General features: G+C 37.1%; 1 protein-coding gene across 1 annotated transcript in view; it reads right to left on the bottom strand.

Moving 5' to 3' along the window:
* Positions 1–17,238, bottom strand: part of Stk32a (serine/threonine kinase 32A) — a 123,814-nt gene that overhangs the window by 57,614 nt on the left and 48,962 nt on the right. The window contains exon 4 of the mRNA XM_042692129.1: positions 8,067–8,240. Coding sequence (XP_042548063.1) covers positions 8,067–8,240 — 174 coding nt within the window. The remainder of the gene's footprint in view (positions 1–8,066; positions 8,241–17,238) is intronic.

Genomic DNA, 17,238 nt, shown 5'->3' with positions numbered 1-17,238 from the left:
ACAATTCATCCAAAAAAAATCATACCCCACAATCAAACAGGATTCATTTCAGGGATGCAAAGCTGGTACAATATATGCAAATCAATTAACATAATTCATCACATCAACAGGAGCAAGGATAAGAACCACATGGTTATCTCAATAGATGCAGAAAAAGCATTTGACAAGATCCAATATCCATTTATGATGAAGGTTCTGGAAAAATTAGGAATCCATGGAACATTCCTCAATACAATAAAGGCTGTATATGACAAACCTACAGCCAGCATTATACTTAATGGTGAAAAAATAAGCAATTTCCTCTTAACTCAGGAATGAGACAAGGATGTCCACTCTCTCCACTTCTCTTCAATCTAGTATTAGAATGCCTAGCTACAGCAATAAGACAAGGTGCAAACATAAAGGGGATCCAAATAGGGAAAGAAGAAGTAAAAGTCTCCCTCTTTGCAGATGACATGATCTTGTATTTAAAGAATCCCATAGACTCCACTCCCAAATTACTCAAGCTAATTCAAAACTTTAGCAAAGTAGCAGGGTATAAAATTAATCCTCAAAAATCAATGGCTTTTCTGTATGCCAACAATGAGAAAAGTGTAGCTGAAATTAAGAAAGCAACTCCATTAGTAATTGCCCCACAAAAAATAAAATACCTAGGAATTAACCAAAGAAGTGAAGGACCTCTATGATGAAAACTTTAAAAACTTAAAAAAGGAAATCAAAGCAGAACTTAGAAAGTGGCAAAAACTCCCATGCTCCTGGATTGGAAAGCTCAACATCGTGAAAATGGCAATACTTCCCAAGGCTATCTACAAATTCAATGTGATACCTATCAATATTCCAACCTCATTCTTCAAGGAAATAGAAGAGGCAGTCCAAAAATTCATATGGAACAATAAAAGACTCCAAATAACAAAAACGGTCTTCAACAGAAAGAACAGTTCTGGAAGAATATCAATACCAAATTTCAAACTCTACTATAAAGCCATAGTAATCAAAACAGCTGGGTACTGGCACAAGAACAGACCTCAGGACCAATGGAATTGAAAACCCAGAAATGAACCTACAGACCTATAGCCATCTAATCTTTCTTAAGGGAGCTAAAAAAATAGAACGGAAGAAAGACAGCCTCTTCAGTAAATGGTGCTGGCAAAATTGGTTAACTACTTGTAGAAAACTAAAGCTAGATCCTTATATATCACCCTGCACCAGAATCAACTCCAAATGGATCAAAGACCTTGGAGTCAAAGCAGACACTCTGAAAACATTGCAGGATGGAATAGGAGAAACCCTAGGTCTCTTTGGCACAGGCTGAAATTTTCTTAATAGAGACCCAGAAACACAACAAATCAAAGAAAGGTTGGACAAATGGGATTGCATGAAATGCAGAGCTTCTGCATGGCAAGGGACATAGCTAGCAAGATCAATAGAAAGCCCACAGATTGGGAGAAGATCTTCAGTAGCCATACAATGGACAAGAGTCTCATATCTAAAATATACCTGGAACTCAAAAAATTAAATCCCTCAACAACAAATCTTCAAAGAAACAACTGCCCAATAAATAAGTGGGCTAATGACTTAAAGAGAAACTTCTCTGAAGAAGAAAGAAGGATGGCCAATACACACATGAAGAAATGCTCAACCTCCCTAGCCATAAAAGAAATGCAAATCAAAACAACATTGAGATACCACCTCACTCCAGTTAGAATGGCTAGAATCAAGAACTCTAATAACAACACATGCTGGAGGGGATGTGGACAGAAGGGAACCTTACTGCATTGTTGGTGGGAGTGTAAACTTGTTCAACCACTTTGGAAAGTAGTATGGAGGTTCCTCAAAAGACTCCACATAGAGCTCCCTTATGACCCAGCAATCCCACTTTTGGGCATTTACCCAAATGATCACAAACAAGGCCACACTAAAGCTACCAGCACGACTATGTTTATTGCAGCCTTATTTACCATAGCTAAGATATGGAACCAACCCAGATGCCCCTCAGTAGATGAATGGATCAAGAAAATATGGTATTTATACTCAATGGAATTCTATGCCTCCATCAAAAAGAATTACATTGCCCTATTTGTTAGGAAATGGAAAGACTTGGAAAAAAATGATATTAAGTGAAGTAAGCCAGGCCCAAAGAAACATAGGTTATAGTTGTTTGCAATAACTAGTATATGTCTGAGTCAAGCAGAAAAGGTCAGATAAGTTGATGTTAGGGAAAAGAACCCTAAAATATGTATTCAAATGTTTTTTCTTTCATGGGATTGTTTCTAACACATTTATAAGAATATTTCTTTGTTGCTTTGTATGTCCCTCCCCCCACGGTATAACCCCTGCTTTCACTGTATTTGATGTTGTTATAATTTGTGGAGGGGAAGGGAAAAAACAAATCGTTTAAATAGGGATACAGGTGGACCCTTTGCAACAATGAGACGTTTATGTCAAAAACGAACTTTACAACTTTGTTGGGGTGGGGAGGAGGGTTGGGTGGGAGGGCAGAGGGAGGATGGGATGGGAAGGGGAAACAAAGGAGGAGGCTACAATACTTGATAAGAAATGTACTCATTATCTTGCCCATGTAATTGTAACCCCTCTGTACAGTATTTTCACAATAAAAAACAGAGAAAAAAAAAACAAAGGAGGAGGTAACAATGCTTGATAGGAAATGTACTCATTACCTTGCTCATGTAACCCTCTGTACAGTATTTTTACAATAAAACACGCATAAAAACGTTTTGTAGTTCTCTCTGTTGTACTCTAATTGCCTAATTAGATTTTATATTATTTTCTATAGGAATTTATCAGTGAGTTATAACTTCTTAGAGTGTAGCAATTCTTGGAAGAAAGAAGAACAGTCAGCCATCTATTCAGATGGCATTTTGATCTGAGATGATTTCTATTAACTATCTTAGCCAATCTCAGACAATCTTGGTAGCCTATATTCTTAATTGAGCATCCTTTAACATCTGACAAAGGAATAAATACAAATGCAGTTTTTGCCTGTAAAAATTACTTTGCCTCAAATTATTCATTGGAGAGACTGTAGCAATCAGATCAAATAGTACTATCCTCAAAGGGATTGTAACAACTTTTATATTTTCTTATTTTTAATAGGAAACAATTTCCTCTATAATTTAAAGCCTTAACTCACTGGTTTAAAATGAGCAATAAAGTATAGTAATCTAGAAGCTGACCATAATTTACAACTGGTTTTCAAGCTATGCTCACGGAAAAATATTTCACTTCTTGACTAAAAGAAATTTATTTAATGGTACAAGACAGAATTGGAAATTATTATGCAACTCTGTGTACTTAACAACTATAAAAAAGAAGGATTTTGAATTGATGAAAATTAGACAATGATTCTACATATTTATGAAACTACAAAAATGCAAGTTTGTGCAGTAAAATAGAATTACAAAAAATACAACAAATCCCTCTTTGTGGACTACATGGAGTTTATGGAAGAAACAAGACCTATAGTGCTTTAGGAAAAAAAAATACACTAGACATTGTTGGCAGGAAAGCCAGTGGGAGACAAAGTTTGAAACCGTCCATTCTATGTTTCCACAGCAAGACAATTATTTTTGCAGATGCAGCTCCTCTTACAAGGACTAGACTCATCTTTCTGCTTTGGCTAATGAAATCCTTTTAAGCTCTCTGGGCTATCATTAAACTGTTTTCTCACCTAAGGCCATCTTGTTTTCTGAATTACTCCAGCCTTCCTCACACAACTTTACATGTGATTCAGGCACTTTCTCTATCTGTTGGTTTAGCATGTACCATCTTTGCCTGAGAGGCTGGTTGAGAATGCCTGAAAGCATGTGGTCATGCCTATCTTGCTCCAACCCCTCCTCAGAGCTTGAAGCAATGCCAAACATCTGCAGGTGCACAGTAGTTAAAGCTCTGAATCTCCTTAATAAGATGTCTCACCTACTTACAAACCATGCATCCTGGGGTAACCTGCAACCTGCTTAGGAACTAGAATTTCATAGAGATTTTGAAAAATGGGACACTACCACCAATGACCTCCTGCAGTTGTGAGAATATTAGATGGAATCACTCACAAGTGGTTAGTTCAGTGTCTGGTACCTCAGGAAATGGCAGCCTCCTGCTCCTGTTCCACACTTACTTTCTGACTGCTTATGGCAAATTTGATTCTTATACTATGTCCAGAAGCAAGACTATTGCTTTGAATCTGAATTTTGTCCCGTATTTTACCTTCCGTTTAGTGCAAATGGATTTTTCTCACTTGGGAAATCAACTGTATTTTATGCATGTATGCCTGCATGTATGCATGCATGTGCTGGTATTTTATGCATGTATGCCTGCATGTCTGCATGCATGTGCTGGTATTTAACTCAGAGCCTTGTGCTCTTGCTTGGCTTTTTTGCTCAAGGCTAATGCTCTGCCACTTGACCCACAGCTCAAGTGAGCAAAATCTTAGCTTCAGCTTTTTTCTGGTTAATTGGGCATAAGTTTCTCATTGATTTATCTGCTCAGCTGGTTTCAAAGCACAATCCTCTGATCTCAACCTCCTGAACTGCTAGAATTATAGGTGAGCCACTTTCGATAAATTGGAACTTGGGAGTGCTTTCCCTACAATGTTATAAGTAAATGATATTTTATCTTCTTAGAGTCAAATAGAGCACTGGTTTTGTTAAATTTTGAAGAAATCTGTTTAATTTTATCATTGCTCCTTGAAATGTTTTCATTATGTATTATAAAACACTCTGCAACACTGCTTAATCATCATCATAAATAAGAAATTTTGGTTAAAATTGAGGAGATGTAATAAAAAGAATTATAATACTTGGGTGCCTACACTCTTCCATGATGTGCTTCCCACTTTTATACCTAGCCCATGAACCCTAGTTTTGGAATGACATCATTATTTAAATTCCTGATATTGGCCAATACCTTTTATTTTACTATGTACATGTTTTCACAGTCAGTTGACACCATTTCAAAATGATATAACATCAAATTGTTGTCAAGTATTTTGAGGGTAGAAAATGTTACTTATCAGTTTTCTGTCATAATTAAAATGTCTATTGGATCTCCTGTCATGAAAATCTTTAACAATGATGCTACATGTCCTCCATTTCTTAATTTATGAGTTTTGACTATCTCTTCCAAATTATTATTAATTAATGCTCTCTTTAGGATTTTTTGGCTTCAATTGTAAACAATGTGAACAACCCAGGGTAAAAGCTGTGGTGGGTGGAACTCTTTAGCTAATGTTCCATATTTTCATTTTGTCTTAATTTTTTCCCTTTAGTAAGTAATTATGCAAAGTGATTTCATTATTATCATTCCAAATATGCATACAAAATGTACTTTGATCAAATTCACCCCATCTAGATTACTCTTCCCTAACTCCTTTATTTTTTCTTCTATCTCTTTCTTTCTTTCTTTCTTTCTTTCTTTCTTTCTTTCTTTCTTTCTTTCTTTCTTTCTTTCTTTCTTTCTTTCTTTCTTTCTTTCTTTCCTTCTTTCTTTCTTTCTTTCTTTCTTTCTTTCTTTCTTTCTTTCGCCAGTCATGGGGTCTGAACTCTGGGCCTGGGCACTGTCCCTCAGCTCTTCAGCTCAAGGCTAGTGCTCCATCATTTGAGTCACAGCACCACTTCTGGGTTTTTCTGCTTATGTGGTGCTTAGGCATCGAACCCAGGGCCTCATGCATGCAAGGCAAACGCTATACCACTGAGCCACCTTCCCAGTCCTCCTCTATCTTTTTAAGTTTTAAATTGGTTTAATACATACATATACTTCTAGGTTATTCATCCCTTATTCTCTACTTTGCCCTGCTGTCTTTATTGTTTGTGATTCCAAGCCTCTAAACAGTCATTCACAAGGCTTGACCATATTCATTCCTTCATACTTCTGTCACATACAGGCAACACAATGAGAAGCAAAACAAAAGTGGCCCTGACTTGTGGCATATACAATGAAATTGAGGACACAAATTAAGTAGCTGTGCACTGAAGCTGTCAGAACTCCTCAGGAGTAGCCCAAGATGTTATGACAGCCTATGAAATACAACTCATGGGAGGTAGGTGGGTACCACAGGCAAGAGCAACACATCTGAATTGTTTTCTAGCCCCAGAAGGATGACACCTCAATTTAACACAGCATTCAGAACATCACTGTGATTGCCACCATTCATCGGCCAGATCAGGAGAAATTTCATCCCAAAAAGCTTCTCTGAAAATAGACAATAATAATGAGGATGTGTCAACTTCAAAAAACAGAATGTTCATCATTGGCTTCTGATGTAAGTGGCAAAAGATGATGGCATAATGAAGCATGAGGGAGAGAACAGAAAAATAATATGTTATTGAGGATCACAAGGGGACATTCTTCTAAACTCCTCTTGGAATAGAATTTTAAGAACCAGGCAAGAATGTTCACAGTATTTTGACTTGTGATGCAAATAAAGCCTAATACAAGAAAGTATACATTCAAATAGAAAGGAATAGTCAGAAGGCATTCAGAGGCCATAATGGCTTTTCATTGCAACTATCTGCAATCTGGTATCTCTATCGTCAGCAACTTGGGGAACAATGAACATGTGTGCCCATTCTGAAGGGATCCCACAGACTGCAGACATGAGGAACTTCTCATAAGACATTTGAAGAACCAGAAGGTCAATACAGGAGAAAGAGTGCCTGAAAACGGGGTTTCCATTTATTAATAAAAATTTATTAATAAAACACCAGGTGTGTACATTCACTTTCAAGATCCTTTCAAGATTAATTGATGTGCTTGCCATTTAACTACTGCATGATGAGCATGTTTCCAACACAAACAAACTCTCCAAAGATGGAAAGTTAAATACCATTAATGCAAAAAAAAAAAGTTGGCTGTGTGGTTCACGGTGCCTGTATAGAGAATCTCCAAGTTATGACATACCTCTTCGTCCAGAGCCTCTTTACTAATCCAAATAAATGTCAACTAGTAGTGGCCAAGTAGTTTATCTACCCAAATATCTATTTAATGAGCCATAATTGTGCTTAAAGTCTTAATGAATTCTTCAAAGATTAGAGCTGACAGTGGCATAATTATGTGTGCTGATTTTATTAAATGATATTGCATTGCTGCTTATATTTTGTATGTATAATTAATGTAAACTGACATAATGAAACTGATTTACAGGTCTGAAGAATGTAGGTTTAAATTCTTGCAATATCACTCATTAAGTGTTTGTCCTTGAGCTACAGCTCTGTTATCTGGTATATAGGAACACTGTAATGAAATGTAGACTCATTGTTGAAGCTTGAGGATGTAGTTAGCTAACGTCTGTAAAGTACCTAAGCCCTAATCAATAGTAGCTGTTTTGATGTTAATTAGGATCATAATGTTGGGTAATAATTCAATGTCTACAAACCATGTTTCCTTATCTTTAGTACTGATCTAGCTATATCTGTTCTGAACATTAATGACAGGGGATATTAGAGTTCAAATGAGATCATATGTGTGAAACCACCATTGAAATTACCCATTTCTTTACAATTGCAAGTGGTGGCCTTTTCTCTCTTTTGGACCTAAGGGTTTACAGCTTCCTGAATTGTTGTTGTGTCTTTTTGCTTTAGATGGCTCAAGTACACAATGCATACTGCTTTTGTTGCTTTGAATTGCAGCATATGTATTAGGAATACATTTGATATAGACAGCATTATAGAAAAATACAACAGAGACTCAAATTTTCTCCCCAAGGAAATTTCTTTCTTTTTTCTTATCCTATGTTTTCCTATCCATGTACCTCCCTCATTTCTATCTCAATTACTTCATTTGGTATTTCATTTCCACATGACATCTCTCCCCATCTTTGTCTTGGCCTAGTTATAACAAAGTACCAGTGGTGGTTGATTTATCATTTATGGTGACCTTAAGATCTATGTGCTCTTTTTTTTTTTTACTATAGTCTGAAAAATGGGAATGATCAGCCTAACTTGGGAGGTTGTAAAATTCAAATGAGCATTAAATGCTATGCTCAACAAGGAAAGGAATGCTCTCCTGTGCATGCAGTTCAAAGCTTAGTTCAAATCTCCTTGGGCTCGGCTGACCTGTGAATGATGCGCTGGCCCTGCAGGTAATCCAGGGCCATGGCCAGCTCACAGATGAACAGCTTCACTGTGTCTTCCTCAAAGCGAACGTTCTGTTGCAAGTGGTAACGCAGGTCCCCACCAAGGAGGAGGTCCACCACCATGAACATGTCTTCTTCATCTTGGAAGGAATACCTGGAACCACATTAATAAAGTCAGTATCCAGTGCATTTACCATTCAGGAGTATGAGACCTCATGGATCAAAACAGTATGCTCTTGAGCTAAGAGCTGAAACTTTGGGAGTAAATGATCTATCACAAGCTATCTGACTTTGAGTCTTCAGTTTCCTCATGTGTAAAATGGAAATGTTAGGGTAGCTATTACAGTTGATCCTAATGAGGAAAAAATGGATGTTTATATTTATCGTCTGGCTTAATGTACAATAAACACTCATTTGTGATGGGCTCGCATTACTATAAAGCCCAAGGAATCAGAAGCTCTCTATTTATTCATTGCTTATTCATATCATAATCATAGTGACAGGAGGCCCATTAAAAATGTTTTGCACCACCTTGAACTATTCTCTAATCCCATATCAAGAATTTTTTAAAAGATGCTAAAAAGGTAATAAAGAAGTAAGTGCTATGGCTCATTCCTATAATCTTAGCTACTCATGAGGTTGAGGCAAGGAAGATCACAGTTCATGAACAGGTGGGGCTAAAAGTTCATGAAACCCCATATCAAATAATAGCTGAGTAAGGTGGCATGCATCTGTTAGCCATCCTAGGTATTAAGAGAGTCAGAAATAGGAGGATCATGGTCTACTCTGGCCTGAGCAAAAAAGTGAGACCCTATCTTAAAAATAACCAAAGCAAGAAGGGGTAGAGGGGTGGCTCTACATCAGTGTCTGCTTTGCAAATGTGAATCCCTGAGTTCAAACCCAAAACCAAAGTAACCAGTACAAAGAAATATTCTCTCAGTCTTGGAATAATAAGGTAGGAAATTATTTCACCAAAGATAAAGCCTGAGCTAAAATTCAGAGGATGGTGATAACAGTAACTGAAAAACAAAAGCTCCTATTTGATATTAGATATTTGGTATCTGATATTGCTGGTGAAGCACTCTTCAGCGTGTCCCAGGGGGCCTCCCAAAGTCACCCCCATTCCCACACAAGGACATGGAAGCACAATGAAATCTAAGTGACGTGCACGAGGCCAAATCCTAACAAATGGCATGGAGCCAAAATATTCTCCAGGTACAAAAATGCAATTTAAAAGAGAAACATAGTATATATATATATATATATATATATATATATATATATATATATATTCTATATTCTATATATATACCATATATAGGTTATATATGGTATATATACTTATATATGGTATATATACTTATATATATATATATATATATATATATATATATATATATATCCATGCACAGATGTAAGAGACAATCTTGTTGGGAGAGAAACATTTGGATTGACTGGACTAGCAGATTGATAGAGAAGCTTGAGTCTAGGGAAAGGCACTTATTCAAAAATCTGCAGACACTGGGGAGTCACAGGTGGGTTTGAGGCAGGCTCTGTGATCAGATATGGCTTTTCCACTCAAGGAGCATGCAGTTGAGGGATTGGAAGAGGCAATGGAACACAAAGAGCACATTTGGACTCTGGTCTGTGCTGAGTCTCCATGAAATACATTTTCCTACGGTGGAGATTTGGTTTTGATTTGCTCAAATCACAGACATGATTTTTAGTCATAATAAAGTTCTCTGTATCAACACTGCTTGACGACTCTTTTTAATGTAATGTCACCGAAATGGCATTTGGAAGTTTATTTGCATTAAAGAACTAAGTGCCTGAAAGCAGTACCCAGGGATGCATATTAAGTCTCAATGCTAAAATCCCCGCTTAGGAAATGACTGTAGATCAGTGATGGAACAGCCGTGCTCCGTACATTTTCTTCCTTGTAATTATCGCTGTACTAAAGAAGAAGGAAGGGACTTAGAATCAAAAACAAGAGCAGGAAATTCAATGAAGCATTCATCAGGGGAGGTTGTAGAATAATGAAGACTAATGGTCCCTAATAGTCACTGGTTCAATAAACACAATTTTGTTTATCACTGAGGACTGAATCACACAGAAGATGTCAGAAATTAAGTTCTTGGGGGAATTTAGAGAGAAATTCAGGAAGAGCCCTGTAAAATTTCTGATCCCTATACTTCACATTGTCTTTCAGGAAATAATGGGTGGGTCACCTCTGCTATTGGCTTAATGGGCACCTGGAAAGTTTCTGAGTCTCAACACTTCGGTTCTCAGTCCTTCCAATTGCACCAGTATAAATTATTAATTATAGTTTACCAGTATTTTGAGAAAAAAAACATGTAATCATGCTTAGGACCTCCCAGCTAATGTAGCAGAAAGCATGCTTGCTCATGGAATGTGAGCAAGGCCTTTTGGGATGAGTTGGAATGATGAGGATTAAGGCTGAGTAAAACATTTCACTCAGCCTTGGTTAGCATGGGGAACAGACCCATTTTACTATCTGCTCTTAACTGTCTGAAACTCCAGGCATAGGTCAGAAATCTGGTGACAGACTGGAGGATTCTTCACCCATTATTACACTAAGTTCTTTAGGGTATGTATATATGTGTATGGGGGCAAGGGTACTGGTACTGGGCCACACGGGCTTGAGCTCAGGGCCTATGCACTGTCTCACTCAAAGCTGGCACTCTACTACTTGAGCAACAGCTCAATTTCTGACTGTATAGTAGCTAATTGGAGATAAGAGTCTCAAGATTTTCCTACCCAGGCTGGCTTCAAACTGCAGTCCTCCGATTTCAGCCTCCAGAAGACTTGAAATTAAAGATGTGAGCTACCAGCACCTGCCTTGCATTAATTCAAGCCGAAGAAAGTGGTTGCATTAAAGTCAGCCTGAATGAGCCAAAAGAATCAAGATGTCTGCTTTACCAGGATAACATGCTCATACAGGCAGGAAATTTATTAATCAAAGAGAGAAGAGACCAAGGCATGAAGCTACATGCTTCCCTTAGCTAGTATAAATAAAAATCAGAAAGCAAGTTTACCCCTTAAAAATCATCTTTCTTATTCAGCACACGGACATGAATCCCTTTCTCTCAAATTCTTAACTCACAGAGGGAGAGAAGATGAATATTTTGTTTTCCAGGACTAATGTATAATAAAATGTAAGTGGGCAGGTGGGGAAGGAAAAACTGGGAGAAAAAAAAACTGTTCAAAAAGAAATGTACTCATTACCTGACTTACATAACTGAAACCCATCTGTGCATCACCTTTACAATAAAATTTAAATTAAAGTAGGCATGATTCAATTTGGTAATAAACCTGAACATATCATATCATAATCTGATTTTAAGGCCTCAGCAATTTATTGCAATTTATTACAGAAGTACTACTTCTGTACTTTTTCTTAGCATGTCATACTATGCTTTATTTATTTCTCAGTTGACAGCTCTCAAATGAATAGGTCAGGTCCCAGTGCTTGTGAAATTTATTTCAAAAGGTGCTCAAGTAAGAAAGGAGATGACTAACAAAAACCACCAGCCTGATCCTCTCCCTAGCACCTTTTTGTTTTGTTTTGTTTTTTCTGGTCGTGGGGCCTGAACTCTGGGCCTGGGCGCTGTCCCTCAGCTCTTCAGCTCAAGGCTAGCACTCTACCACTTGAGCCTCAGTCCCACTTCCGGCTTTTTCTGCTTATGTGCTGAGGAATCCAACCCAGGGCCTCATGCATGCAAGGCAAGCACTCTACCACTGAGCCACCTTCTCAGACCCTCCCTAGCACCTTTGACCCAGGTAAATACAACAGCAAATTCACCTCCCCCCACCCCTCCCACCGTACCTCCCTACCTCTCCCTAGCTCTCTCATCTTGGAACTCTCCAATGCATTGTCCACATTGCAGTTCTTTTTTTTAAAGGTGAATTTGATCATATCATCCAGCCTCCAAAAGCTATCTATCTCCTTTCCAGGGTTTGTTTATAGGAGCCTGTTTGTTCTATCCCTATTTATCTTCCCAGCTTTACCTTTGAAAAGTTTTCCTTCCATGCCTAATTAGTTGTTTAATCCATCCGCAGCCTTATAAGCCAGTCATCTTCCTGGATGCTTTCACATTAACTACTTATTACTACTCCACCTTTGAGGTTCATACGTTTTCTTTTTTTTTTCTTTTCTTACTATTCATGCCTCAATACACAACTTTGGAGTACCTGCAATATTGATATCAGCACATTATCAGAAATGTAGATTCTATGAATACTTACAGAAAAGCCTAACAAATTGGTAAAAATCAAATAAAAGCCTGGCAAGAAGCAAGGTTAAAATACAAACTTCAGGTGGGTCTAATATAAACTTCCCAGGTTCTTCTACAAAGCAACTTGGGTATCATACAAGTCCAAAGAGTCATTTATATATACATGCGAAGCTGTTCCATGCAAGCCAACCTGAGATAAACCAACTCCAAGATGAAAAAAGATCAAAAACATACTCTCTTGCCCAGTGGTATTCAAACTGTGGTACTAGCTCATGATTGGGTGGTAAAGTTGTTTGTTTGTTTGTTTTTACAGTCCTGGGCTTGAACTCAGGACCTGGGAGCTTTCCTTGAACTTTTTCAGCTCAAGACTAGTGCTCTACCACTTGAGCCACAGATCCATTTCCTACTTAGGTGATTAGTTAGAATCTCATCAACTTTCCTGCCCTGGCTGGCTTCGAACTGTGATCTTTAGATCTCAGCCTCCTAAGTAGCTAGGATTACAGGTGTGAGCCACAGGTGTTCAGATGTTAAATTAGTTTTTAAGAGAACTGAAATATAGTGAATAACATAAGCTAAGTACTGTTAGCACAAAAGACTAAAGATTATGCATTTTTTGTTTGGATAAATATTGTGTGTCTCTTTAAGACTATCTACTGGGTTGTGACAGAGAAGATATCTTTTCACTAATGATTTCAAGAAAAAGCCTGAAAATCATTACAAGGACTTACTTCATATTGCTACTTCATACTGTACCTGATCAAGAGTAATTTCTAACAGCCCCACCAACCAGGCAGAGAAAATATATAATTAACTCTAAATGGTCTTAATATTTTAAGAAAAAGATTGGTTGATTCATTAATGTCATCAATTATAAAATACACTCTGGGAAAACGTAAGTGGAAAATACATAGATTTCAGACAGACCTGAGTTAAAACGATAGCTCATATTGTATATGTTAATCTATAACAAATCTCTTTACAAAACTAGCAGACAGGTAATTGGTATAGTGGGAATAATTTATTCACCATGTAGCACAGCTATAAGGTTTACAACGAGGCTAGCATCAGATATGGTGCATCATGATGAAGAACTTGGCCCTGGAGAAAATCTGCCTATGTTCGAGACCTAGCTGAGTTTCTGATATTCTTTATAATTGGAGCAAGTTATATAAGCACTTAGTGTCTTCAAGTACAATAGCACATACCTAATAGGATTGTTGGGAAAGTGAGAATTATACACATAAAATGCTTAAAATAGTGCCTGAAATAGCAAGTAACAAATATTAGTTACTATTTTAATGACCTTTCTTCTTCCATTCATATAGTTATTATAATTGTTTAATCAGAATGGTTTACATCAATTAAGCTCTTGCTATGTGTCAGACAACATGCTGAGTATTTTATGTACATTGTTTCATTTGATTAGGACCACAAACTTGTAATGTGACTAATAATATTATGGCTATTTTTTGCTAATCACGAGATTCCCCCAAAATATTAGCAACTCAAATACTTCAATAAACAAAAAAATATTAAACACCACAACTGAGGAGGATTAATATACTATAATATACTACATACTTGTATGTATGTGTGTGTGTGTGTGTGTGCTGGTTCTGGGACTTGAAGTTATGAAGTTAGGGCCTGGGCTCTGTTCCTGAGTTTTTTGCTCAAGGCTAGGACTCTACAACTTGAGACATAGCTCCACTTTTAGCTCTTTGGTGGTTGACTGAAGACAAGAATCTCACAGATTTTATTTTTTTATTTTAAATATATATGTATATATATATATATTAAAGATACTGTACAGAGGGGTTACAGTTACATGAGCAAGGCAATGAGTCCATTTCCTATGGAGCATTGTTACCCCCTCCTTTGTTTTTCCCCTACCAACCATTTCCTCCCCACATCTCCACCCCACAAAGTTGTAAAGTTCATTTTCAACATAGTGTCTTGGACATCTTGTTGTTACAATGGCTCATCCTGTATCCTTATTTCAGCATTTTGTTATTTCCCTTCCCCGCCCCAAAAATGTTTATATAAGATGCAGGACACCAGAATCAAATACATTGAAAACGGGTTGTACCATGGGAGAAGAACATACAAAGAAACAAAAAAAAATCACCTACTACATTATAAGTACATTAAAAAGAACAACAAGAAAGATAAAGTCTCTTACGTCCTTATCTTGGGGTTCATTTCACTTAGCATCATCTTATATGGTCATACCTCTTCTGCTTGTCCTAGACATTTACTAGTTATTGCAGATAAGGGAAACCTGGCTTACTTCACTTAATATAATTTTTTTCCAAGTCTTTACATTTCCTAACAAATGAGGTGGTATCATTCTTTCTGATGGAGGCATAGAATTCATATATATGCATATATATATATATGCATATATATCCATATATGTGTGTGTGTATATATATATATATATATGTATATATATATATATATATATACATATATATATATATATATACACATTTTCTTGATCCAGTCATCTAAGGAGAGGCATCCGGGTTGGTTCCATATCTTACCTATGGTGAATAATGCTACAATAAACATAGTTGTAGCTTTGGGATGGCTTGTTTGTGAGCATTTGGGTAAATGCCTAAAAGTGGGATTGCTGAGTCATAGGGTAGCTCTACTGTTGTCTTTTGAGGAAGCTCCATACTGCTTTCCAAGGTGGTTGAACAAGTTTACATTCGCACCAACAATGCAACAGAGTTCCCTTTTGTCCACATCCCTTCCAGTATCTGTTGCTATTAGAGTTCTTGATTATAGCCATTCTAACTGGGGTGAGGTGGAATCTCAATGTTGTCTTGATTTGCATTTCTTTTATGGCTAGCAAGGTTGAGCACTTCTTCATGTGTCTATTGACTACTCTTATTTCCTCTTCAGAGAAGTCTCTCTTTAAGTCTTTAGCCCACTTGTTTATCAGGTGGTTGTTTCTTTGAGGATTTGTTATTGGGGGTTTTAATCTTTTGAGTTCTAAGTATATTTTAGATATGAGACCCTTGTCTGTTGGATGGCTAGTGAAGATCTCCCAATCTGTGGGCTTTTGATCTTGCTTGCTATGTCCTTTGCTATGCAGAAGCTCTGCAGTTTCATGAAATCCTATTTGTCTAACCTTTCTTTGATTGGATGTGTTTCTGGGCCTTACTAAGAAAATTTCAGCCTGTGCCAAGGAGCTCTAGAGTTTCTCCTATTGCTTCCTGTAATGTTTTCAGGGTGTCTGCTTTGACTTTGAGGTCTTTGATCCATTTGGAGTTGATTCTGGTGCAGGGTGATATATTAGCATGTAGCTTTAGTTTTCTACAGGTGTTTAACCAATTTTGCCAGCACCATTTACTGAAGAGGCTGTCTCTCCTCCATTCTATTTTTTTAGCTCCCTTATTAAAGATCAGATGGCTATAGGTCTGTGGGTTCATTTCTGGATTTTCAATTCTATTCCACTGGTCCTGAGGTCTGTTCTTGTGCCAGTACCAAGCTGTTTTACTATGGCTTTGTAGTAGAGTTTTAAATTTGGTATTGATATTCCTCCAGCACTGTTCTTTCTGCTAAGGATTTTTGCTATTTGGGGTATTTTATTGTTCCATATGAATATTTGTATTGCTTCTATTTCATTGAAGAATGAGGTTGGGATATTGATAGGTATCACAATGAATTTGTAGATAGCCTTCGGCAGTATTGCCATTTTCACGATGTTGATCCTCCCAATCCAGGAGCATGGAAGGTTTTTCCACTTCCTCAATTCTGCTTTAATTTTCTTTTTCAGGTTTTTAAAGTTTTCATCATAGAGGTCCTTCACTTCTTTAGTTAAGCTAACTCCCAGGTATTTTATTTTTGGGGGGACTATTACAAGAAGAGTTGCTTTCCTGATTTCAGCCACGCTCTTCTCCTTAGTAGCATACAGAAAAGCCATTGATTTTTGAGGGTTAATTTTATACCCTGCTACTTCCTGCCAAAATTTCAGATCAGGTCGAGTAACTTGGGAATGGAGTCCATGGGGTTCTTTAATACAAGATCATGTCATCTGCAAAGAGGGAGAGTTTTATTTCATCTTTCCCTATTTGGATCCCCTTTATGTTTGCATCTTGTCTTATTGCTGTAGCTATGCATTCTAATACTAAATTGAAGAGAAGTGGAGAGAGTAGAGTCTCACAGATTTTCTCGCTTAGGCTAGCTTTAAACTGATTCTCAGATCTCAGCCTCCTGAGTAGCTAGGGTTACAAGCATGAGCCACCAGCACCCAGCTCTATAGATCATTTTAATAAAGAGCAAAATACGTAATTATATAGATGGAGACAGAAAAGTATCTGAATAAAAACAATACTATCTCATGACAAAAACTCTTTTTAACAAATTCAGAATGGAAGTGACATTCCTCAACACTTGCAATAAATCCCAGGGGGAAGGACAATGCCTTCTCTCCAACATCCATTCTAGCTTCTTATCCAGTCCAGAGGTTCTGTCCAGTGCAAGAAGAAGAAAATAAAGGAGCGGGGGGGGGGGGAGGGGGGGGAGAGGAGGAGATATTCACCTTGTATAGGAACGGGGGGGGGGGGGGAGAGATTCACCTTGTATAAGAAGAAGTTGTGTTTCTTCTGTGAAGAAGTAATTCTTCAATTACACAAAATAGGTTTTGCAGATAGAAAATTATAAAAGACACAAAAAACAACTATTCAAACTTATAAATGCATATAATAGAGTTGCAGAATTCAAGATTAAGATTCAAAAATCAATAAAAAATGAAATAAAATAACAATAAAAAATCAAAGTAAATATACAACTACAGTGTCCACAGTGAAAAATAAAAAAGTAACTAAGCTAAATTTAACACAAAATTGCCAAATTGTACATTAACAGTTACAAAAATTTGCTTAGGTA

Source organism: Dipodomys spectabilis, unplaced genomic scaffold (assembly GCF_019054845.1).
Source record: "Dipodomys spectabilis isolate Male_0828 unplaced genomic scaffold, ASM1905484v1 ptg000147l, whole genome shotgun sequence".
NCBI lineage: Eukaryota > Metazoa > Chordata > Mammalia > Rodentia > Heteromyidae > Dipodomys > Dipodomys spectabilis.
Note: the sequence above shows the minus strand (reverse complement) of the source record. Positions and strands in the feature narration are given on the sequence as shown.